Raw genomic sequence first — 25,517 nt, forward strand, 5'->3', positions numbered from 1 at the left:
CTTTTTAATTTTTTTTCTTTTTTTTTTTTAAAAAAACTGTACGTCTCTTTCCCTTTTCGTTTAGTTTCTTTCCCCCCTCCCCTGATCGTTTCTTTTTTTCTTTTCTTTCATTATTTAGTTAAAAAAAATAAATAAAAAAATAAAAAATAAAAAAATATACAAAATTTTTTTTTCTTTTCTTCTTTGCTTGGTCTTTGTTCGTACCTCCCTCCCCTTTTTTTCATTTTTTTCTCTTTTTTATAAAAAAAAAAAAATAAATAAATAAATAAATAAATAATAAAAATATAAAATAATAATAAAAAAATTTATAAATAAATAGGACCAATATTTTTTCTTAATTTCTGAAATTAAGTTTGATATTATCTATTTATTTATTTATTTTATTCAATATTTTTATCTCTTTACACAGGTTACTTCACTGGGAATTCTCTGCACTCTGACGTAGAGATTCCCATTCTTTCTTATTTTCTGTTTGTTTATGCGCAGGAACAAAAACAAAGAACATCTCTTAGACTTTGATCCTGAACCTGAAAGAACTTTCAGGCGACGTTTACAACAGGCAAGACTTTACAAGGCTGCAGAATCCACTATGGATGCTAACAATGCTGATAATGCCAATGTGGCAAATCCTAATGCGAATGAGCAACAAATGGGAGTCCTTGGCTCTTATTCTACTCCTACTATAGATCTTTATGAAAAAAGCATTGTGGTACCTCCTATAGCTGCAAACAACTTCGAGTTGAAGCCACAACTGGTCACCCTGGTACAACAAAACTGCCAGTATCATGGTCTTCCCCACGAAGACCCATATCAATTCATTTCAAGTTTTCTGCAAATTTGTGATACTGTGAAGACAAACAGAGTGAACCCAGATGTGTACAAACTAATGCTCTTTTCGTTTGCTCTGAGGGATGGAGCAAAGCTATGGCTAGATTCCCAACCCAAGGAGAGTTTGGATACTTGGAACAAGGTGGTTATTGAGTTTTTGACTAAATTTTTTCCACCAAAGAAGCTGACTAAGCTTAGGGTGGCGGTTCAGACCTTCAAGCAAATGGAAGGTGAAACTCTTTATGAAGCTTGGGAGAGATACAAGCTACTGACTAGGCAATGCCCTCCGGACATGTTCTCCAAATGGACTCAACTAGATATCTTTTATGAAGGCTTGGGTGAAATGTCCAAGATGTGCTTAGACAATTCTGCAGGAGGTTCATTGCATAAGAAGAAGACACCGGAGGAGACTATTGAGCTTATTGAATTAGTTGCTAGCAACCAATACTTATACTTATCTAATAGGAATCCTGTGAACTCTGAGGCTCCTCAGAAGAAAGGTGTCATGGAAGTAGAAACTCTTAATGCTCTTATTGCTCAAAACAAGCTTATGTCTCAGCAAATGAGTCTACTTACTCAACAGCTGCGTGGCATGCAAGTCTCAGCTATCAACACCCAAAATCTACCTCAAGAGGTCTCTTATGACATGACAGATAATTTTGTGCAAAATGATAATTATGATTATGCTCAACCCTCTTCTGAACAGGTGAATTACATGGGGAGTGGTCCTAGGAATCCCAACAATGATCCATATTCTAAGACATACAATCCGGGGTGGAAGAATCACCCAAATTTTGGATGGAGGGATCAACCTCAGAGACCTTAGAACTTCAACAATAGTTCTCAGGGCAGTTTTCAGCAGAACAATGATTTGGAAGCAATATTGACAGGTTTTAGACAGGAAACCAGAGCATCCATAAAAAACATGGAGATTCAAATGGGTCAAATAGCCACCAGAGTTAATGAAATCGATCAGAGGACCACTAATAGCCTTCCTAGTAACACAATTCTAAATCCAAGAGAAGAATGCAAGGCTATCTCCGTGATAAGTGGACAAATGGCAAGTACGGAAGCACAATTTATGCAGGAAACCAGAGCCTCCATTAGAAATTTAGAGGTGCTAGTAGGCCAACTGAGCAAGCAAATACTTGAGATGTCTGCAAGTACATTTCAAGGTAATACAGTGGTGAACCCAGGAGAAGACTGCAATGTTATTCAATTGAGAAGTGGTAAAGTAGCTGGCTCTGAGACCAAGGTCAATGAAGAGTTAGTTGAAAAAGAAGCTCCAGAGGAGAAGAAGGAAGACATAGAGCATGCCCCTCCAAAGCGTGCGGACAATCTATTCCCAGACTCTCTTGACACTCATCCTACATTGCCAAAGGCTCCTGAGTACAAGCCTAAAATGCCATATCCTTAGAGACTTCAAAAAGAGACCAAGGACAAGCAGTTCTCAAAGTTCTTGGAAATCTTCAGAAAGTTACAAATCAATATTCCTTTTGCTGAGGTTTTGGAGCAAATGCCTATCTATGTCAAGTTCATGAAGGAGCTGTTGTCAAAGAAAAAGCGTTTAAAGGGAGATGAGACAGTAGTCCTGACTAAGGAATGTAGTGCTGTCATTCAGAATAACTTGTCAAGGAAGATGCCAGATCCAGGGAGCTTTCAAATTCCATGCACCATTGGGAGAACAACCTTTGAGAAGGCATTGTGTGATCTGGGAGCAAGCATCAATTTGATGCCCTTGTCTGTGATGAAGAAGCTGCAAATCCAAGAGGCACAACCCACAAAGATAGCATTACAGATGGCAGGCAAATCTATGAAGCCTGCATATGGATTAGTGGAGAATATCTTGGTCAAAGTGGGTAAGTTCTTCCTCCCAGCAGACTTTGTGATTCTTGACACAGGGGAGAATGAGAATGCCTCTATAATTCTAGGAAGACCATTTCTAGCCACAGGAAGAGCTCTGATTGATGTAGAAGAGGGCGAATTAGTGCTTAGAGTGCATGATGAGAAACTAGTCTTCCATGTTTTCAAAGATGTACATTTAGCAGGTGAAGAAGAGAGCTGCATGCAGACTGAGCTTATTGATCCAATCCTTCAAAAACCCCCTGATGATACACAGCAGAATCTGTAACTCAAACCTCCCTTGGTAACAATCAATAAAATTTCTCCTGATATCAAACCTAAGTTTGGTGTTGGGAATGCATCATCTACCAAGGAGGAGGTTCCCAAAAAGAAGAAAGTACCCAGAGGATGGAGAAACAAAAAGATCCCCACTGAAGGTTTCTCCCCAGGAATGAAGGTGGTGTTGACCAGCAATCCAGCATGGATTTATACAGTAATTAGAATCCTCTCTCTGGAGCATATTGAGCTACGTTATGGAGACACAGGAAAGAAGTTCAAAGTAAGGGGTGAAGAGTTGAGCCCCTATGATCCTCCTCCTTAGAGGAGCTGACTGTCAAGCTAGTGACGATAAAAGAGCGCTTGTCGGGAGGCAACCCGATAATTTCGTATCCTTAGTTAATTTTCGTAGTAGTAGTTTTTTTACTTATTTCTATTGAGTTCTTACTAATTTTCTGATCATGCAGCTATTTTATCACAGAAACCGGACACCTCAGTTCTTCTTTGCTTGAAGACAAGCAAACCTTTAAGTTTGGTATTGACGCTTCGCTTAAAGGTTATCTGTTTATTCCTATGGCACCAAAAGGGAGGCGAATCATCTTCACTGAGGAGCACAACCTGAAGAATAAAACGACTGCTAGGATAACTAAGGTGGTTGAGTTCCTTTCATATTTCTTATTCCTCCCCTCTTTTTCTATGTTATGTTCCAATTTTCTGCTATTTTGCTTTGTTTGTTGCATGATCATTTATTAGTTAGAATCCTAGGACTAGTTTAGTTTTCTTTTAATTGCTTTAATTCTGAAAAGATGTTTCATGTACCACTCACTGAACTTAAATCTAAAAAGAAAAGAAAATAAGTGATGTATTGCATGAGAAATTGAGTTAATATGAAAAAGTAGTCTTATTTACTTAAATGTGGTGGTATCTTTTGTAATTCTGAATGCATGATATGAACAGTGCATATTTTTTATAGTGAAATTTATGAATGTTAAAATTGTTGGCTCTTGAAAGAATGATGAAAAAAGAGAAATGTTATGGATAATCTGAAAAATCATAAAATTGATTCTTGAAGCAAGAAAAAGCAGTAAAAAATACAAAGATTAAAAAAAAAACAACAAAAAAAACAAAAAAAAATAAATAAAGAGAGAAAAGCAAGCAGAAAAAGCCAATAACCCTTTAAACTAAAAGGCAAAGGGTAAAAATGATACAATGCTTTGAGCATTAATGGATAAGAGGGCCCAAAGGAATAAAACTCTGGCCTAAGCGGCTAAATTAAGCTGTCCTTAACCATATGCTTGTGGCGTGAAGGTGTCAAGTGAAAAGCTTGAGACTGAGCGGTTAAAGTCTTGATCCAAAGCAAAAAGAGTGTGCTTAAGAACTCTGGGCACCTCTAACTGGGGACTCTAGCAAAGCTGAGTCACAATCTGAAAAGGTTCACCTGGTTATATGTCTGTGGCATTTATGTATCCGGTGGTAATACTGGAAAACAAAACGCTTAGGGTCACGGCCAAGACTCATAAAGTAGCTGTGTTCAAGAATCAACATACTGAACTAGGAGAATCAATAACACTATCTGAATTCTGAGTTCCTATGGATTCCAATCATTCTGAACTTCAAAGGATAAAGTGAGATGCCAAACCTATTCAGAAATGCAGTTGTAAACCCCACTATAAGAAGAGACACGAGCTTAATCTAACTCTCATTCTCATGCAAATTCACATCCTAAGCTTATATTAGTTTTGGTTGCTTGAGGACAAGCAACAGTTTAAGTTTGGTGTTGTGATGCGTGAGCATCTTGTCTATCTTTTCCTAGTGAATTTGCATCTAATTTGTTGAGTTTAATTAAGAATTAATTATATTTTAGCCACTATGGATGCTATTTTTAGTTTTGTGCAATTTTATTTATTTTAGGTAGCATTCAGCTGGATTTGATGGAGTTTCTGCAGAAGAAGAGATGAAGGCGAATGATGCTGTCAACCCTGACCTCTCTGCACTCAAACCTGAATAACTCGAGCTACAAAGATCCAATGGACATAATTCTAGTGGCGTTGGAAAGCTAACTTCTAGAGCTTTCTAACGATATATAATAGTTCATACTTCTTCTCCGAAATCGTGGCCAAGGCTGCGCCTAACTTGAGATTTTCCAAATTAGGCGCAAAACACAACAACAATACGCGAGATTGGTCTGACCCATCTCAAGTTAGGCGCACTAAAGCCCAAGTTAGGCACACTAAAGCCCAAATTAGGCGCAGCTTCACTCAACTAAACTCCAATTCATGCTACCAAGCCCAAGTTAGGCGTGGATCAGAGTGAAGGAATTAAGTGGTCCCCATCCATCAATTGAAGACTTGATGATAGTTAGTTAATTCTGATTTAAATTCAAATCTTATCTTTTAGGAAACGATATTATCTTAATTTTAGATATTAGATTTTAAATTAATTAGGATTAGTAATAAATAGGAACTCTGTACATTTAGACAGAGAGACACACAGATTAATTTACAATCCTTATTTTCTACTCTGAACCATGAGCAACTAATCCTCTATTGTTAAGGTTAGGAGCTTTGCCTATTTGTAATGGATTGATTTTCTTACTTTTTCTATTTTAATTTATGTTTTGGATTTATATTTAAGAATTATTTTCGTTCTTTATCTTATGAATTTGGGTGGAACGGAAGTATGATCCTCTTTCTATTTGAGTTTTTGTATAACTTGGAAAAGCTCTATACTTGAACAACAGCTTGAAAACATATTCTCCTAAATTTTAATTATCTGGATTTAACGAGATACGTGACATATAATCCTTTTATTTTTTGGTAATTAGAGTTTTTTTGGCATATAAATTGAAATTTGATCATCACCCTCTAATTGGAATTAATTGACCAAGGAATTGGCAGTTAATGAATTTTAGAGGAGACTAGGAAGGTCTAAAGAATTAGGGTCTAGTCACATATAGTTTGCCATAAATTAAATCCTACATAATTAAAATAGTTAGTAAGAAAAGTTAATCCAAAAAAATAGATAACTCTGAAGCCTTAACTATTTTCTCCATATTTTATTCCCAAGCCATTTATTTTACTATTTTAGTTTCTGTACGATTGAACATCCAAATACTCTTTTTTTTTTGCCTAACTAATCCAATCAAATAATATTGTTGCTTAATCCATCAATTCTCGTGGGATCAACCCTTACCCACGTAAGGTATTACTTGGTATGACCCGGTGCACTTGCCGGTTAGTAAGTGTGGGTTGTAAAACATCACACCACTTATAGGATGCCGGTTGCAGTGGCAAACTCGTTTGCGTATCAAAAAATGCAGATAAAATCTGATCAGCATGTGTCAATGATGTTTTCTTATCATCGTAGCATAGGAACCATATATTCATTGGAGCTTTGTCTGAATCTTCAGGATATTGGTGGAAGCTCGCCCAGTTCAAATAATGTGGAGGGTATCAGAAATAGTGAAGCTGCTGATTTTGTTCCGACTCGGGATAACAGTAGGGCCCCAAGTCCAAGCTTCAACGCGTTCGTTCCGCGGGATCAAATTGTTGGTATTCATGAAGCACGCCCCGCCCCTTCTACACATGTCGGGTTCGATAGGGTTCCTGATGCTGATATTGCAAATACGTCCGACGAGGATGAGATTGAAGATTTCACCGGTGATGAGGCAGAAGTCGTGCCTGAGACGCAGCCTCTGCTTCGCGATGCTGATCCTCCAACACGGGTCGAAGCGGAAGGTGGTGGTGCATCTTCCTCGACACCAGCACACTACCTGTCCTTAAATCTTGGAGCAATGCATTCGAGTAGCGTTGAGGACAGACCGAGCAGCTACCCTTTGTCGGGCGAGATGGAACTCGAGATTGGGTTAAAATTTCTTAACCGGGAAATAGCGATGCTAGCAGTTAAAAACTACAACATCCGTAGGAGTGCAGAATATAAGGTGGTAGAGTCAGACCAGAGTAGGTATGTTTGTCGATGCAAGCAGTTCGGAGATAACTGTCGTTGGATGGTACGGGTTGCGAAGATAATGTCCTCTAGATTTTGGGAAATTTGAAAGTACGAAGGGCCTTATAGTTGCTTGTCAAGTTCAATGTCTCAAGACCACGCTCAACTCGATAGCAATGTCATCTGCCAGCACATATTCCCGATGGTGCATGCCAATGCGACAATTTGTGTGAAGGTGTTGCAAGGATCAGTAGAGTCAGCGTATGGTTACAAGGTGTCATACAAGAAGTTTTGGCACGCGAAGCAGAAGGCAATCGCAAGGATCTATGGCGATTGGGACGAATCATATAACCAGCTGCGTAGATACCTAAATGCTCTGCAGGCTTTTGTCCCAGGTATTACTTGTACTTTACTATCGAATGATCCTTGTTAGTAATTGTCCGTTTAGTCCGTTACATGTTTCCCTAAGTATGCATTTTCGCACCAGGCACAATTGTTGACCTCCAAACGCGGCCGTACTATGTCGGGAACACACTAGACCGTGATAGTGTCATGTTTCACCAGGTATTCTGGTCGTTCCCTTCATGTATTGAAGCTTTCAGGCATTGTAAACCGCTGGTGTCAGTTGATGGAACACACCTGTACGGTAAGTACGCAGACACCCTTCTGATGGGCATAGCACAGGACGGCAATAACAATATTCTACCCGTCGCTTTCGCACTTGTAGAAAGAGAGAACACCGATTCGTGGTACTTCTTTCTCACCAACTTGAGGAGGCATGTCGCAACTAGGCCAGGAGTTCTGCTAATATCCGATAGGCATGCGGCAATAAAGGCCGCATTGGAACGTGAGAGGTGTGGCTGGGAACACAATGTGTACTGTGTACGGCATATTGCCTCTAACTTCGCAACCAGTTTCAAGAGTAAGGAAGCCAAAAGACACCTAGTGAATGCTGCATATTCGAAGACGCAAGAACAGTCGCAGTACTACCTGGAGCTAATCAGCAGTGAGGATCCAGTGACATCTCCGCATATGATGGAATGGATCCGAGGCTTAGAGCCACTGAAGTGGCTGCAGCACCTTGATGAGGGCCGACGATATGGTCACACGACGACCAATCTTTCTGAGTGTATCAACTCCGTCCTCAAGGGCACTAAAAATCTACCAGTCTGTGCAATTGTGAAGTCTACTTACCATCGCCTGAATGAGTTATTTGTCCTCAAGAGTCGGCAAGCACAATGTGTGGAATACCATCAAGGGTCGGCAAGCACAACATGTGGAATACCACCTGTTGAACAACAACAAACTAAATAAAAAATTATATTTATACCATCAAAGGAAGCTTGATAAAAGTCACAACGTGTGGAGACCAATAACATACCTCGTGGCTAAAGAAAAACTATACGGTGTCGTGATATCCGGGGCCCAGAACGGTAATCTGTAGTATATCCACGACATGAGCAACGTATGACACCCTCCCATACCCTCCACATTGTAATCTATTGCTGGGCACATAGCACGATATAACCAACAGAGGACCGCACTACCCCAACTGTAGGTATCGATGGCATCATAGTCAGCTAATAAAGGCAAATATCGAACATGGACTGTGTTGTTGGCCTTGTCCAGAAGAAGCACGCCTCCCAACATGTAAAGTATGTAACAATGTGCATACTGCATGAGGCTATTATCATCTAAGTCAAGCGGCATCTGCTGAAGACGGGTTCTGAGCCACTTCAACTTGATGTTGTACTTGGTTGTCCCCACGCGGCCGGCAGGAACCTTACCTAGAAGTTCATGACACCATTCCCAAATATCTCTTTGGTGAAACTTACTCCGTGACCTCAACGTACCACTAACAGGCTGACCATCAACAGGTAGACCTAACTGCATGGCTACATCCTCCAGGGTTATGGTACACTCACTCCAAGGGAGGTGAAAAGTATGAGTCTCAGGTCGCCATCGTTAGACAAAGGCACTAATAAGTGGATTGTCATACTCGAAGCGCTTGATCAAAGAGGCATGATAAAATCCGGCTCGTCTCAAGTAAGGCTCAAGCCTCTCCTGCCTAATTTCCATGGTTGGATCCGCGGCCTCTACCATAAAAACATCAACGAGCGTGCCATGAGGAGTAAGAACACGTGTGGGCTACAACAAAAGAAGCCAAGAAAGACAATAGTAAAAAATAATATATAAAAATTTTAAATACCGAAAATATTTGGACTATCAAACCCTAAGTACGGCAATCGGATTAATGACGTAAACTAACCTTATGGAATAAATGTGCCGCTATATGAAGTTTATCCAACCGGTTCAAGTTCTCCTCAACATTAACTCCACCCCCACTCATATTAAGTTAACATTTTTTTTAAGACTCAGCTCCACAAAGTCACCTACTCTCACCTTACATTTACCACTCTAACAAATTTTTTTTTACCCCCTACTCCAAGTGAACCGTGAATGATGTCCCTCCCCACATCCTTCCTTTTTATACACTCTTGTCTCTTTTTCCCACTGTCCCCTGCCACCCAGCATAGCCAATGCATGTGAGGTTGCTGCTGCTGCCCGTTGACCAGCCAATTCGTGGGCGCCGGAAACGAGATCCCCCGATTCGTGGGCGCCGCCAGCAAATTGGCCCATTTCGTGGCCGGTGGGCTTGAGATGGCCCATTTCGTATGCGCCGACCGCGATTTGCTTCATGTCCTTAGTGGCAGCCACGAAGTTGGGAGGCCTGCAGTTATGCCCTCCATTTCGCAGGTGTCGGAGTTGAGGTGATGACCAACTCCATTGCGTGGGTGGCTGCCGTGATTTGGGCATGTGTATTTCTGTAAAATTTTTCTTCATTGTGTATTCTTGGAAATAAAGATTTTCATACACTTATTTCTATAAAAAAGCCCGTATCAACGTAACGTACATAATAATTGGACTCGGATATAAATATTAAATTTATACGTACATGATAATTGGACTCGGATATAAATATTAAATTTATACGTGGAAGTGTACAAAAACTATATTTTTTATCCAATAAAATTGTGGTTTAGCTATTATAAAAAAATACTTGATTTAGTTGTCAATAAAAACTATTCAGTCCCAAAAGTTCATTGAAAATGCAGTTAATTTTTTATCTAAAAAATTCAATAGACTTAATCTTATTTTTTATTCGTCAGGAATTTACTAATATAATTTATTGAATGCTACTAAAAACGTGTTACCAGCCTTAATTTTCTGAATTTTCTATTTCAAAAGAATAATATTCTAGCCACGGGTACGTGGTGGTTAGATGATACTTCTTTTTTCTTTATTTTTTATCAATAAAAAAAAGAGTTTAAATATTAGAATTAGAACTTACGTGAATTGAAGTTCTTCTGTTAATTTCCAACTCTCTCTCTCTCTTCATTCTTTTTTTTTGTTTCCCACCTCTTCAAATTATAAATTGTATAAAAATAAACAAATGTTCGGATAAAATTATGTAAAAACTATATTTAAAAAGGTAAATTTTATCATATCCTTTTTAAAATGACATGTAAATTATCCTCTGCAAATAGTATCTTAATCATAGTTAGATTATTTTATAATTAAAAAATTATTTAAAAGAAGGTAAATATATAATTTGATAAAATATTAAAAATTAAATTCTAATTTTTTTTTCCAAATCAATTTTCCAAAAAATATACTCTAACTCTCTCCTAATGGCTGTCACTCCTCCTCCATTGTCATCACGCCGTAGAGACATGACCATTTCATTGTGTGTTCTGAATTTTTGATATTCGAACTAGAAGCAGAGTTTTTTGGTACAAACTTTTTAGTTCATCTATCTTTGTCATTGATGCTGAACTTAACCTTAGTTACACCCCTGAGCACGACGTCAATAATGGATGCCCTTCAAAATACAACTAGAGCGAAGAGGGACTGATGATTTGGGTGCTGCACCTCCTGTATGTACAATGCTTCAAAAGAATGTAGATTAAGATCTACTCTCACAAACTATGACTAATTAATAGTAATATACAAGTATAATTACCCGTGCATGGTACGTAACAAATTAAAATTATAATTTTAAGTTGTTTTGTTAAAATTAATTTGAATTACAATAATTTGATTAATAAAAAGTAATATGTTATGTATTGTTTGTTTTTTTAATCTAATGTTAATTGAATTAGCTCTAAAATAGTTATTAATCGGTTTTAATAATATACTTTATTCAATAAATTAGACATATATACTGAATGTGACAATAAATAATCTAGTAATACTTAAATTCACCAACAAATTTTTATATGTTGGTTTATTGTAAACTAAGAACATATTAAAATCAGCTCAAAATTAACATCAAATCATGGGAGAATTTTAATGCAGAAAATTTTTTAATAAACAATAAATAATTTAAACTCACTGAATGACAACTCAACACTATCTTTTGATATCTACAAAATATATACCTGAAACAATATTATATCAATATTAGTATATAAAATTATATGATTAACGTAATTATAAAATTGTTTATCAGAAAATTATGCAGTTGATGAAATCATGGAATCTAAAGGAGCATAAAGGGTGGAAGCCTTGTGCTAACAAAAGTGTTCCTCAAACAGGTCTTTGCTCCTCTGAATGAGAAGTTGTGTAATCCTGAAATTTTGTTTTCGTTTCTTGTTGCATAAAGAATCAATTTATTCACATTTGTATCTTCTGTATACTGCCTTTCTTGTTTATTTTGTTAACCATTAACCTTTTAGATCATGAGTTTCCATCATTTCATCTAATGTGTTTGTTATCTTTGTTGAAGCAATTATCTAACTTTTTCTTGTCCCCGACCCCCCTCCCCCGCCCCCCCAATTTTTTTTTTTAAATTTTAGAATTGCCAAAGTCAAATGGGTTCCTTATAATTGAAGCAAACGGTGGCTTGAATCAGCAACGCCTTTTGGTATGCCTATTGATGAAACCAATTTTTTTTTTTTCAGAATTTTATGTATTAACTCACATCATATGTGGCGTGCATGAATGGTGATTCCATTCCGTGTAATAAGGGAAGGCCATTTTGGCTATAGAAAGAAATGGTAAATCCACATTATTCCTTGGTTTACATAGCCATGTATGGAGCATGGAAGCACCTTTCCTCCTACAAAAGGAAGGATTGAGATTTCATGCTGTATGAATTATGAAATGGAAACCTGCATTAGTTTTTAAGGAATGACAACTATCGCCCTTGTTAAATTTCTATACAATTCAAATTTTTAGTTCTGAGGAGCATCTATGTTTATTTCGATAAACCTTGATTCAGTTCCACTTTGATTCCATATATCAAACTAGATTACAGTTATATTCCATTCTTATTACATTAAATCACTGTTCTGTTTATCAAAGTAATGGATGGGTGCAATGCAACTTTAATTCCTGTGCATAGGAGAGATTGAGAGTGCTATTAATGATCTACAAAAATGATTTGGTTTTGAAAATCTATGCCCAGCGAGTTATGCTCTATGAAGTTGCTGAATGTTGTTCTCTAGGTCATTTTGCTTTGAATGGAAGTATGGTGTACTCTGTTTGGAATATCAGATAAAGAAACTAGACAAACTGACAAAGGACATTAATACTGGGGATTGCTGTTGCCATGCATCATATTTCCATATTGCCTTTTATCAGAAAATTCAAATTTTCATATTGTCTTGGTAGTTACTATACTGACTTTCATACAGATATGTGATGCTGTTGCTGTTGCTGGACTACTAAATGCAACTCTTGTTATTCCAATATTTCATTTAAACAGTGTGTGGCGAGACAAAAGGTAAACTGCTTTTGTTCCACTTAATTTCGAATTGGCAACCTGAATACATTGGTTATTTGATTATTCATGTTAATTGTTGTGAAATACTAGCCACTAAGTTTTTTTTTTTTTTTGGTGGGGAGGGGTGGGGGGATTTAGCCTTCCCAAAGAAAAACTCTGAAACTGATGTATGACCATATTTGTATCAAGGGTATAAAAGTCCATAGAAATGTGACCAAAAGGTAGTTAATGAGGTCCAACAACTTTATAGTTTATACAGGAGTAAAGATGTTTAAAATCTCTAGTTTGATAATTTTCCATGTTTTCTCATTCTGCTTCCTATATGTCTACCTTTAACTTGCAAATAATACTGGTGACATAGGGTAGATGGAAGATCATCTTGTTCTTTGATTGCCCTTCAAATAAAATCATTGACATGGACTTCAAATTTGAGGATTGAAAAATGTTTGCCTCGGAAGGAACTATCCAAATAAAACCAACCTTTAGTAATGGAAAATCTTTCACATCTGAATCCTTTATGAAGCTAAGTATTAGTTAGAGCATCCTTGTATTTTTTTAAGGTGAAGTCTAGGGTGTAGAAGGAAAATATTTTCTATACATGTATGTTGTTGCTGTCACCTTAAGATTTTGACAAATGTCTAAATAAAAGTTGGTTGAAGACAAATATTGCAGAAGCAGCTGACATAAAGAACATTTTCTCTGCTACTGGCACGTGATCACCTATGCTAAATTATGTTAATTAGTTTAGTTTAGCGTGAGTAATTAATTTAGAAGATATTGGGCTAGGAGTGTTTGGGCTTTTTAATTGTCAGTGTGATTGTTTTTTGCCATAGTGGGATTTGGTTTTCTGTTGTCTGAACTTGTTTGTTGGCTTGGATCCTAACCCAAAAAAAATAAAACACGGTAACATTGGTTAAAAAAAATAACAGCTTGACATTATGGGATAAGGAAATGTTATGTGGGTTTGGTTTAGGATTTTGTTGCAGGTTTTGAATGTTGGTGCAAGTGGTTTCACCATCCGCCCAGATCGGAGTGAAATTGGGGGATTTCGGCGTTGTCATTGCAGAGGGTTGGGAGAGGGAGACCGGTTTTTTCAGCTGTTGTCCATCTCGTATGCGGCGAAGGAATGGAGGTATGTGTTTCTTGTGAACTCTATTTATTCTTTGTGTGCATTGATTTCCATTATGTATCGGTGGAAGAAGAAATATTTTGAAGTTATAAAATTTTGAAAAAGTTAAAAGGTTTAACTTAAAGGATGCATACTATTAATTTGGGTTGTGTCTTTGTTTTTTAATTTATTTTGAAAATGACGAAAGAGAGGGTTTGTCATTCCCCTCTTTCTCTAGTGTTAAAGCATGTGTTATTTGTGGGTGTATATTGCAAAATTTATTTTATTTATACATTCCAAAATAATGGGTTGCCATGTCTGAAGATTTACACATAATAACATTATATATTTGAATGTATCCACATATTATTTAGTTGTGTCATATATTTAAATAATTAAAGCACTTATGTTTCTAACCTGGACATAACGATTAGACTTTGGAAGGTTAATTGATTTTTTATTTGGAATGTGTAAAGTATGAATGATTAGATTAAATATTCATTAGGAAACTCCTTTATTGTTAATGTATGTGAGGTTTGTATGTGTATCTTGCATAATTGGTTGTGTCATAATATATAATATTTAAATAATTAAACTATTTATATTTTTAATCTAGACAAAATAATTAGACTATCAAAACATGATTTCTTTTTTATCTGGAGCTTTTAAAATATGAATGATTAAATTAAAATGATGTGTGGTTAAAGGGGTTGGATAATGTTCTGTTGAGTAATGGGTGGTTTGCTAATAAATGTTGTGGCATGGTTAGTTGAATTTTTCTATTTGTGAAGTAGCATGTTTGTGTGGTTTCCACTTAAGAATAATTTTAGCATGAGTGTATAGCAGATTCCCAAGACTTTGCAATTGGTTTTTATGTTCTTGCAATTGATTTTAATCAGATGGAATTCACAAAAGGAAATAAGGGTTGCGACACGATGGAAGGAAGCCAAAGGGATGAGGGGTGTAGGCCTGATGAGGAATTGGATAATGCATGCGGCGGTGACAACATGAATGGAGTATCGGATGAGTATCCATCCGATTATGCTGATGTATTCGGGTTGTCAGAACATGATATAATGAGAAAGGTCTTTCGAAGTGAGGAAAGAGCATATAATTTTTACAGTAAATTTGGCAGATGTCATGGATTCGGCGTGCGCAAGGGTGATTATGGAAAGGATGAAGAAGGAAATTTGATAAGGAGAAGGTTTTTTTGTAATAGGGCCGGACTGAGAGATGAGAAACACTTGAACAGGTTGGATAGAAAAAGGGGACACCGTCCTGAAACAAGGACTAATTGCTTGGCGAAGCTGTCGATTTATCTGGATAGGGAAAACTCAACATGGAAGGTTCGCAAAGTAATCTTGGATCACAATCATGAACTGACACCTCAAGGGATGGTGCACATGATTCCAAAATTCCGTCGTATATCGGATGCTGCAAAGGCAAACATAGATGGCATGCGTGGGTATGGTGTTTCAACATCAAAGATTTTGGGTTACATGGCTGGGGTTGCCGGAGGGTACTCTTTGTTGGGCTTTACAAAAAAGGATGCATACAACTACATTGATCACATGAGGCGGGCCAAGGTCGTTAATGGTGACTCGAATGCCGCTATTGTATATCTAGAGGGAAAGGCAGCGGCGGATCCAATGTCAATGGCTAGGTATAATGTTACAAATGATGGAATGTTGGCGAACATGTTCTGGGCTGATGGACCTTGCAGAGTAGACTATCAGTATTTTGGGGATGTGGTCGCCTTTGACTCAACATACAAGAAGAATAAGTACCAACGCCCGTTAGTGATATTCTCTGGGTCAAACAATCATAAGCAAACCACGATATTTGGATTTGGATTGGTGCTAGACGAAACAATAGAAAGTTATACGTGGATGTTGGAGAATTTGTTGGAGGTGATGTGTAATAAGCAGCCTTCTGTTGTTGTAACTGATGGCGATGATGCGATGATTGCGGCAGTCAAAAAAGTGTTTCCAGAAGCTACTCATCGGTTGTGTGCATGGCACTTACAGAAGAATGTAACCTTGAATGGAGGCGAGCAGATGTTTCGTGAGATATTCTGTAAATGGCTTTATACTGACATGGAGGTAGATGACTTCGAGCTTGAATGGGAAGAAGCTTCTGAGGAATTTGGTCTACACGAAAAATGTTGGGCAAACCAAATGTACGAGAAAAGGCACATGTGGTGTAATGCGTACCTTCGTGGCAAGTTTTGTGCTGGATATCGCACAACATCTAGGTGTGAGGGAATAAATTCTCACATAAAGGGATTTTTGAACTCAAGACATAGTATTTTGGAATTGGTGCAAAATTTGGAGTTAGTAGTCCGAGAATACCGCAACAACGAGCTGGTTGCGCAATTCAATTCAATATATAGCACCCTTGTTCTAACAACGTGCCTGGATCCTATTGAGAGGTGCGCTGCAGATGTTTACACGAGAGCTATTTTTATACTAGTTAAGAAAGAGATTGACGGTGTTGGAGCGGTTAATTTTGTGAGTAAAAGGAGGGTCTCCACAACAATTGTATACACAATGGAAGAGTATGGTCATCCCGGCCACAACATTGTTACCTTATTTGATAGGACCATGACCAGAATGGAATGTCGGTGCCGATTCTGGGAGAAGGAGGGCTTTCCATGCAGGCACATGTTCTTTGTCATGAAGCACGAGCATTTAAAGGATATTCCAAATCGTTTAATTCTGAAGCGGTGGAGGAGGGACGCCAAGGCAATTGAAGAGTATGGCGATAAGTCCGACGACATGTTGAGCGAGAGAAGTTTTCTATTGCGGCATGGGGCACTCCATGCGGCATCACAGTGGATGTTATACCTTGGTTCAAAGAATCGAACTGTATTTAAGACTGCAATGGAGGGAATTCGCAGAATTTGTACTGACATCCATGCAATTCTTGGTCAACCGAATGAGGGAAGAAAAGCAAATGCGAACGAGGACATTCGGGATCCTGTTGTTGTTAGAACTAAAGGTGCTCCACGGTCCAAAGGCAAAAAGGGAAAGAAGAGGAGATGTACGTTCTGCAAAAGGACTGGCCACACAAAGCGGACATGTGTTGATAGGGTACGAAACCGATCCAAATGGGGTTTGCAAGAGGATGAAGAATCTGTCGAAATACCAGGGGCCAATGAGGTTCGTGCTTTATTAAGTACAATCTGGTTTTTTTTTTTTTTTTTGCAGAATTTCATGTAATTTTAGAAAAAATGCAGGTTTGAATATATTTTTCAATATGGAATTTCAATATTGCATCTTGGCCCTTCGTTTTCTTAATTCCTTGTTGCAGCATAATTTTTTAATTAGGCCTTCTAGTGACATAATTGAATGTTTGGATGAAACATGTCTCACAGTTTCTGTATGGGGTTGTGGGGAATGTGGACATAATTTGATATAAAATCTGGCATGTATTTTTTTTCTATATAATCCCATGAATGCTAATTTAAAATTGTAGGTTTAGGGTATATTTATTAATATGGAATCTCAATAGTGCACCCTTAGCATTTCATTTGATTGATTTCTTGTTAAAGGAACCTTCGAGCGACCTGATTTAATGTATGGATGAAACATATATCATACTTTTTGTATGGGATTGTGGGGAATGTCTCCCTCAACTACTTATGCTGGGAGAATTAGCATTACTTTTGCCTGCTAAGTGAATGAAATTATGAGATAATGTTTTGGGGTGTGAAGTTGTTTTATAGCCAGCATATCTGAATTAACCGTGGTGAATGATCATTTGGGTTGACGTTGCAGAACTTTATGGGGCTACATGAAACAAGTCTGCCTCCGAGGTCAGAATCGGTGTATTCACGAGATGGAAAAAATGTTTTGGCAGAATTAAAATCCGTGGGAACTCAGGAGAGGATCGTCGGAACTGCACAAAGTGAGATTCTAGCATCTGTTGCAGATGCAGGCAGTTGCGACTATCACCAACAGGTACTCCCCTCGATTGCATATAATATTTATCAATTAGATTGGACGTGTTCCATTTATTCATCGGTTGAAGGGATTCGCAGGTACTAGATCTCCTGAAATCGCTGAATGCAACAATAGGCTCAGATGGCATTGAGAAGTCCCAGTGATGCTTCAGTTAGTGATTTTGTTTGTTTTTCTCAGGAGTCGGTGGGTGTTTAAAAGACTCTTTTCAGCTTTCTGTGCAACAATGTTGTTTAGGTGCAGCGCAGTTGAATATGCTAAGTACATGAGTTTTATTATTTGGCTTTTTTTGTAATTACGTTAGACTTTCAATGGCAAAACTTTGCTTACTGAAAGCAGAGATCATTATAGCCTTTACTTTAATTCACCAGCCGATAGATATTGGTTTTTTATTTTTTTTCCCCAAGGGTCAAGTTATGATCTAATGCTATTTTTAATAACAAAGACAAAAACCCACATCCACCGACTGATTATGAAGGTCTTTTAGTTATGTTAACACCTAAAAGTGAGAACTACTAATGTAATTAAATAACCTTTATTAATACAATTTAGTCTTTACAGTACTGGATTAAGTTCTCTGAATTACAATATAATCCAATAATTTCAATTAATCAGTGGAAAATTTTTTTTGCCTTTTCATGCTAATGACTACTGCAAATAATTCTAAATCTCTAAATGTGCATTGCAAGAATCTTTTTCCTTTTAAAATTAAGATTCATAGTAACTAATGAATCAAATAATGTTACTTATTCCAATAAAGGTATGCTAGTAATATTAAAACTGTTATACACATTATATTTTGGGTTCTGTCAACAACATGATAAAAACGATTTTTTAATTTTGGACATGTTATATGTGAAGTTTGAATATCTAAAAATTAAAAATCTAATGCTACTTTCAAATAACATAATCACTTCGTTGAAGTTACTTAATCCGCAGGACGTTGTGAAATCTTAACAATTTGAAACAGCAAAGTTACAAGGTTAAACATTGTTGTTCCGTGCCAAAAATAGCCAGTAATTAAATACCCAAAAGAATCTCATACCCATACGCCCATGATCAGGAGAAGCGCACAAATTCCCAAAAGATACACAGCAGAATCCATGATCTTGTGCTGATCAAGACGGATTCCAATAGTAATATATACTAACACAAAGTGTAGCAATTTCTAGTATGATTATATACCCCTAATCTAACCAAAATGCATCATGTGACTTGTCCCAAAAAGAAGTACTCCTACGTAAGCATCATTCGGCATGGAACATGACCGTGCAATCCCTACACATTAGATGGTGATGCTTTGGCTGCTGCTGGTGGCCAGTGAAACAACTTCGGCGACAGATTCCTTCGCCGACTTCGTTCTCGTGGTGCTGGATTTTTGATCATGCTTGTCCCAATAATCAATAGCAAGTTTCACCACTTCATCCCTCTTTTTGTTGGCTTTTGAGAAGAAAATGTCTAGTGCTAGACTCATTCGGGTAAGGTCAGTGACACCCTAAATTAGTGAGCAAACCATTGGTGACCATATCAAACAACAAAGTATGAAAATTGACTATCAAAGGTGTCATAGTTGCTATTTTCTCCCATGAATGTGTAGTGCTCACCTGAATATCATACGTGCTCCACAGATGGGAAAGTTGCATCCATTGGGCTACAAAGACTCCGCAATCTTTTCTGCATTTTGGTTAAAAGAAGACCCAAAGTAATTTAAAATACAAATTAGTTTGTGTCCATGAAGTATTCTTCGAAGTTGATGAAAATAAATTATGTTTCAAATAGAACTTACGAGTTGTCCTTTTGTTGTGTGACGAGAGGTTCTCTCAGATTGAACCGCGACACCAGCGGTGGGATACTTGCTTGGTTTTCATAAAACCTCTTGTCCGTCAGCATTGTCTCCAAGAAGAAAGCCTGCATCCACTTCCCAATGTGAGAATACATGACATTGGACGTCACGCCAAGAATAGAATAGTCCATAAGGGATAAAAATTTTGCACCGTACAACGTATGTCATCATCTGAACTCTGTGCGCCCGATCATCTGGGTCCTTCGCAGAGTCCAGGTAGATAAGGTCTCCCGAGTCGAGGTCAACGATCATGAGAAACCAATGCCTATCCTTATTGAGGGGGATGTAAATCTACATGGTAGGAGGAACATTGTAGACCCTTTGTTAGTGAATAATACATATACAAGGGTACAGAACAATATGGAGTTCTCAGTTCGACTAGCCTTTTTTATTTTGTCAGCTTTCTTAATCATGTAACGAGTTCGTATGAACTCTAGTGTGTCCTTGCAGTATGTTGTTGGGTTAAGGGCCAGTTGCTGAAGCAATAATTAGACCAAAATGTTATACACCTGATACGATTAACTCCATAAAGAAAGTAATTGCAGTGCATGGAAAATGTTTGTCAGGAATAGCATGCCTTACCGCAAATGTTGTGGGTAGCCACCATGCTGACTCATCACCGCGCTCCACAGTCAGCATTCTCACCAGTAGGTTAAGGATCTACGATTAAAGGGGATGAAAGGGTAAGCCCTAGTTTGAAGATAACAAAATACAAGGAAAATAATGAAAAAGAGAGGACAATGGAAATGCGAATCAAAGGAACTGACGTCGTCCACTAACTCGTGTTGTGGTCTAAGAGTCCAAAGGGCACATCGATCTCCTTGGCAATGCTCCTCTGGGAACAAAATCTCTCTTTGGCGAGGACACGGCGCAGCAAACGTTACACACACCAAAAAAAGGAACATATTAATTCAAATTTGCACAGAAGTTGCGCAATTAGAAGATATAACAAAGCATGTAGTTTCTGCAAGTGCATGTCTAAAAAGGTAAGAAAGATAATACGAAACAACACAATGCCAACATCATGCACAAGCAAGACATAAAACCCTCGGCCCGAGATAATGTTTTGTGGAGGCCCAAGATATTAATTTAAAAAAAAAATCAGTAGGCAATGTAAACAGTACCGTTAAACCTTGTTTATTTTTAAGTCTTGGACATGTACGTTGTCACACCTGAAAGAACTCCATAATGGATCATGTAGACCCATGAAGAAAAAAAAACTTCCAAACCATAAAGCTCCCAAAAGGCCTAAATAATTTCGAGCCAAGACAACAAGCCCAAAAGATGGCAATTTTATTGAACAACAAGGACATATGCAGCGCGTAAGAGAAATGATAATTCCATTTGCGGTTCCATGGAACTCACCTCTGATCCAAGTCAACAGCAAATATATATGCAGCAACCGCCATTTCGGTAGCCCCAAATCGATTCCCTTGTGGTGGCCGAAACACGACTTGGAAGAACTGTTGCAGTAAAATAAAATAGTTACACAATAACCACATAACCCACTACGAGGATGTGACAACATGCATGTTAACATACTTTACAGGAAGTGTTAATACCTCAGGTAGCTCCCCAGAATCCATATACTTCCAATGAGCAAGTCTAGTTGAGAACGGGGATCCATCCTCAGCAGCACCAGGGCCTTCAACAAAGGGCTTATGCGACCCCTCACCTGAATCATAATCTAACTTCCTCTGTCGTGAAGTAGGTAAAGCAAAATGACATGCATAGATGTTAGGAAGCCTATCGTCACCAGCATTATACATAGAAAAAAAATTGGAGAAACACTACTAAAACCATCAAAGGAGGTTCACCTTCAAAGGTTGTTCCAGCCTAGAACTCCTTCTTCTACCAGCATTTTTTATGCCACTGGTCTTGCCTTTTCTAACCTTGTCAACATGCAATAATGCATGGACGTTCCAGTTAGCCTTAGTGGAGGAGCCCTGCTTTTTCTGCTGTTTCTTTCCAAAATGGTGCACCTGTGGATCCAATGTCTTTGCCTCATCATGGAATGACCGAGTTTTCTTCCTCTCAGCATGGGAGGCGCACAACATCTCTAATATTGTTGTATGGCCACCAACAATGGCCATCAGTTTGTTGATTTGTTGTGCTTGGGACTCCAGAATGGACCTGCTCACGTTGGCGTTCTCCACAACCGACTCATCCACCGATGGGAGCTTCCCATTTCCTCCTTGATCACCTTCTTTGTTTGGATCCATGTTTACCAACCTTTAGGCGATGGGTACTGGCGCCAAAGAAAACTACAAGTGAAGGATTGTGGATCAAACACTTGGATATAAAATACCCCCACAAAAATCAAAAGACATCGAAACATGTTTATGTATTGGGTGGGCCCACATGCATTCAGCAGAAGGAATGGGAAGGCAGAAGGAAATACCAACCCACATCATAAAGTGACCTCTTATGCTAGTGAGTCGTAAATACAAATTTTATGTTTTGCTATATTCCACAAATCTTACCGGGGAAGCCATCCCTGATGTGAAGAAGCTTCAGAGGCGCGCTTCGATATCTGCACCAATGAAAGGACAGCAACATTGCAGACTTGACCCTACAAAAATGCAGCGCCGATTAGGTAGCCGTTGAAAAAGACCAACAATTTCTATCACAAGTACTACATTTATCATAAGTTAATGCCCAAAATTAATTATTAAACTGTACATGAATAAAAATTGATTCGGAACATAAACGTTACTAAAATAAAATCTGTTATAAAGACACTGTATCCTCCATCATTTAAATATTAAAGGTGGTCAATGCCTACCTAAAAAAGATACACCATTTTAGATTACTCAATGCATATTAGTGATAATCATTCATCCACCTCATCACATAAATCAATGACAAAATCGTTCATCCACTTCATCACATAAATCGTTCAATTTTTTAAACCCTTATATTAATAAGCCATTTAAATTTAATCTTGTACATGATGCGTATTCTAAAAAAGACTCAAATATAAGTACACTATGGTTATGGGACTACATCATTCACATAAGACACACCAGATTGTAATTTAAATCGAAAACTTCGTTAAAGGCAATGACAAATATAACTACATGCTTTATGAACTATAATCCATACTGGGCATATAAACTGAGATTTCTTTCCAGTGAGTTCTTCTAACTTGTGACTGCCGTAAACTACAAACACCATCCTACATCCCACACACAAAACAAAACACAAAATTCATATACAACGAAGCACCGATACACCACATACCTTCCTAAGCAAACCACGCATTAATCACCTTCACCCTTAATCACCCAACATTTCCTCAATCATTTTGACCTGGTGCCTCAGTTCAGCGTTCTCCTCCTCAAGCATCCGAATTCGCTCAAACATCGACTGTGGCATCTCATCCTTCATCTGGTGTTGCATACGACCGAGGACTCGATAATTATAGTCACAAATGCTCTTTCCACTAGCATCGACCAATTTCTCCAGCATGGCGAAAGAAACTTCTTGCGTAGCCACCTTTTCCTCTTCAGACTCTGGGCCATATGCCACAAGTTGTAATCCTCTTGCATTGCTTGGAAGGAAAACAATGAATCGAAACATCACACACCCTCTGACGACTTGCTGTCTTGAGGCACGAAGATTGGAGCTCCAATTGCAAGAGTCGAACAAGCTCGCATGAGCATTAGTTCAAAGTCCTCCACATACAAAAATCCAGGATCTTGGGTCTCGGAGACCACTTCTCCGCCTACGAAGAAAAAGTTCCACTTGAAATTGTACAACGGCCAAGAAAAACATTATAACTGTTATGTAAAGAAGAAAAAAACTACCTGACGATGCGGATGTGCCATGACTACCACCACCAACGAAAACACTGCTAGGAGAATGGCTCAAGTATTGCACTTTTTGAGAAGAAGGGCTTGCATATACAGAAGCCAGAGGTAGATGTTGGGAACACCCACCACCTCCAAACGCGTTCCCTCCACCTCCATAGAAGCAACCTCCGCGGCGCATATATTCTTCAGCCTCTGCACGAACATGAAACCCCTTGTATTCGTTCTTTTTAAACCCGTTTACTTGTGCGCTGCATTCCTCCCATGGCAGGTAAATTCCTGGAATTCGTCCCTTTTTGACGGCATAAAACCTATACCTTCCATTCTCCATGGAAGTCACTGCAAGTTCCAGAACGGCAATGAAGACTCTTCGAAAATCCAACCAACATGAGAAGCACTCTCCCACTTAGTGAATCTCAATCGATGTGGGTTATTTTATATTTAAAAAATCAAAACCCCACTAAAGACCTATGAGTCTATGACACATGGACTGATGACTATCCTATTTTTTTATTTTCTATAATACAACTTTATTATTTTCGGATAATACAACTTCATGTAACTATATACATACGATTATACTTTTTACGATACGCTTTTATATATATAAGCCTAATTAAGATCATATTATATTCCATTTTTTATACAAATAAAAATTTAGATTGTGCATGCATCTCAACATACATATTAATAGGAACTTTTAATTTAAATTTATTAAATATTATGTTAACTAAAATCTGTAATATGTTTGAGATTTACGCTTTTAAATTAGCAATTTAAATATTTTTTTAATTACAAAGTTAAAATTTATATATATATATATATATATATATATATATATATATATATATATATATATATATATGTGTGTGTGTTTTGGCAAAATAATATTCTTCGGTTGTTGAATTCATTTTTATTTTTTTGCTTTTATCTAATTTTATTTAAATACTTTAATATTCCAAAATTATAAAATTATAAAACTGTAAATTTCAAATCTAGGTTATCATTATTTAAATTAACGATTTCATTTGATCTTATTTTTAACTTATCTATATATATAGACAGCGACATATACATACATAAAAATATACGTATATGAATAAAATATCTATATGTATATCTTAACAACACGTATATAATTTTTTCAACAAATTATGAACTTGAATATAATCGTAGATTAATAAAATAAATAATCCAGATATATATATATATAACTTTTAAATATAATGAAATTTTGAATATTCATACTTGTTGATCAATCGGTCAATTTTAACGCTGCAGCATGCTTACTGTAAACTCAAAAAAAAATATCTGCCATCAAATCATGTCATACCTACTCTTTGTGACCCTTGTGAACTAAACTCTACTGTCCCACCCACATCAACCCTATAATATACATCTGGCATTTTCACAGTAACAATCTCACCCAACCAACATGTGAATCATAAGATTTTCTATTTAAATAAATTAAATAAATCTTTAATTTATTGAAATAAATATTTTTAAAATTATTACAAAAATAATTTATTTAATCAGAGTAAATGAGATATATCTTTTTTCAAATTTCATAAACCTTATATTTTTTATCAAATTTTATAAACATTATTTATAGTGTAAATAAAATACATACAAATTTGGTGTAAACGAGATGTGTATTTATAAATATAAAAATATAAGTTGTAAAAATAATAAAAAATATTAATAATTTAAATTAAACAAAACTCTTAAAAGTAGAACATTTCCTATAATAAAAAAGAAGTGCAGTTTTAAATAATAGAGAAGCTAGACAATTTTAAAATAGCACATTATTTAAAAATTAGGACGCCACGTGTCACTTAACATGTAAAAAGGTTATTCATAATCAAAATAGTCCCTGAAAGTTCAGACGTAACTCATTTTCATCCTTAAAATTTTAAAAATGAGCCAAATTAGTCCTTATATGATTTTTTTTATGTTGTCTTCATAATATTAAATCGAAAATTTTTTTGTTAGTACTAATTTGAATATTATTTTTAGACCTTAATAAACAATTTTTTTACATAAAATAATAAAAATAATTAAATTATTATACAGTTATTTCACATATATTTTAAAATTTTACCTTTTCGAATTG

The 25,517-nt window shown here is 37.0% G+C and overlaps 3 protein-coding genes across 3 annotated transcripts; 2 read left to right on the forward strand and 1 right to left on the reverse strand.

The window, feature by feature from the left end:
- The first annotated feature begins 6,220 nt into the window (after nt 1-6,220).
- LOC130944391 (uncharacterized) lies at nt 6,221-7,000 on the forward strand. The gene has a single exon (XM_057872703.1). The coding sequence runs from the start codon at nt 6,221-6,223 to the stop codon at nt 6,998-7,000; it is 780 nt and encodes a 259-aa protein (XP_057728686.1).
- A 36-nt stretch (nt 7,001-7,036) lies between these two features.
- LOC130944392 (uncharacterized) lies at nt 7,037-8,205 on the forward strand. Its single transcript, XM_057872704.1, has 2 exons — nt 7,037-7,286; nt 7,379-8,205. Exons 1-2 carry the CDS (start codon nt 7,037-7,039, stop codon nt 8,203-8,205), a joined length of 1,077 nt encoding a protein of 358 aa, XP_057728687.1.
- A 39-nt stretch (nt 8,206-8,244) lies between these two features.
- Nucleotides 8,245-8,784, reverse strand: LOC130944393 (protein MAIN-LIKE 1-like). The gene has a single exon (XM_057872705.1). It carries the CDS (start codon nt 8,782-8,784, stop codon nt 8,245-8,247), a length of 540 nt encoding a protein of 179 aa, XP_057728688.1.
- Between the last annotated feature and the right edge of the window lie 16,733 nt (nt 8,785-25,517).

This window comes from Arachis stenosperma, chromosome 8 (assembly GCF_014773155.1).
Source record: "Arachis stenosperma cultivar V10309 chromosome 8, arast.V10309.gnm1.PFL2, whole genome shotgun sequence".
NCBI lineage: Eukaryota > Viridiplantae > Streptophyta > Magnoliopsida > Fabales > Fabaceae > Arachis > Arachis stenosperma.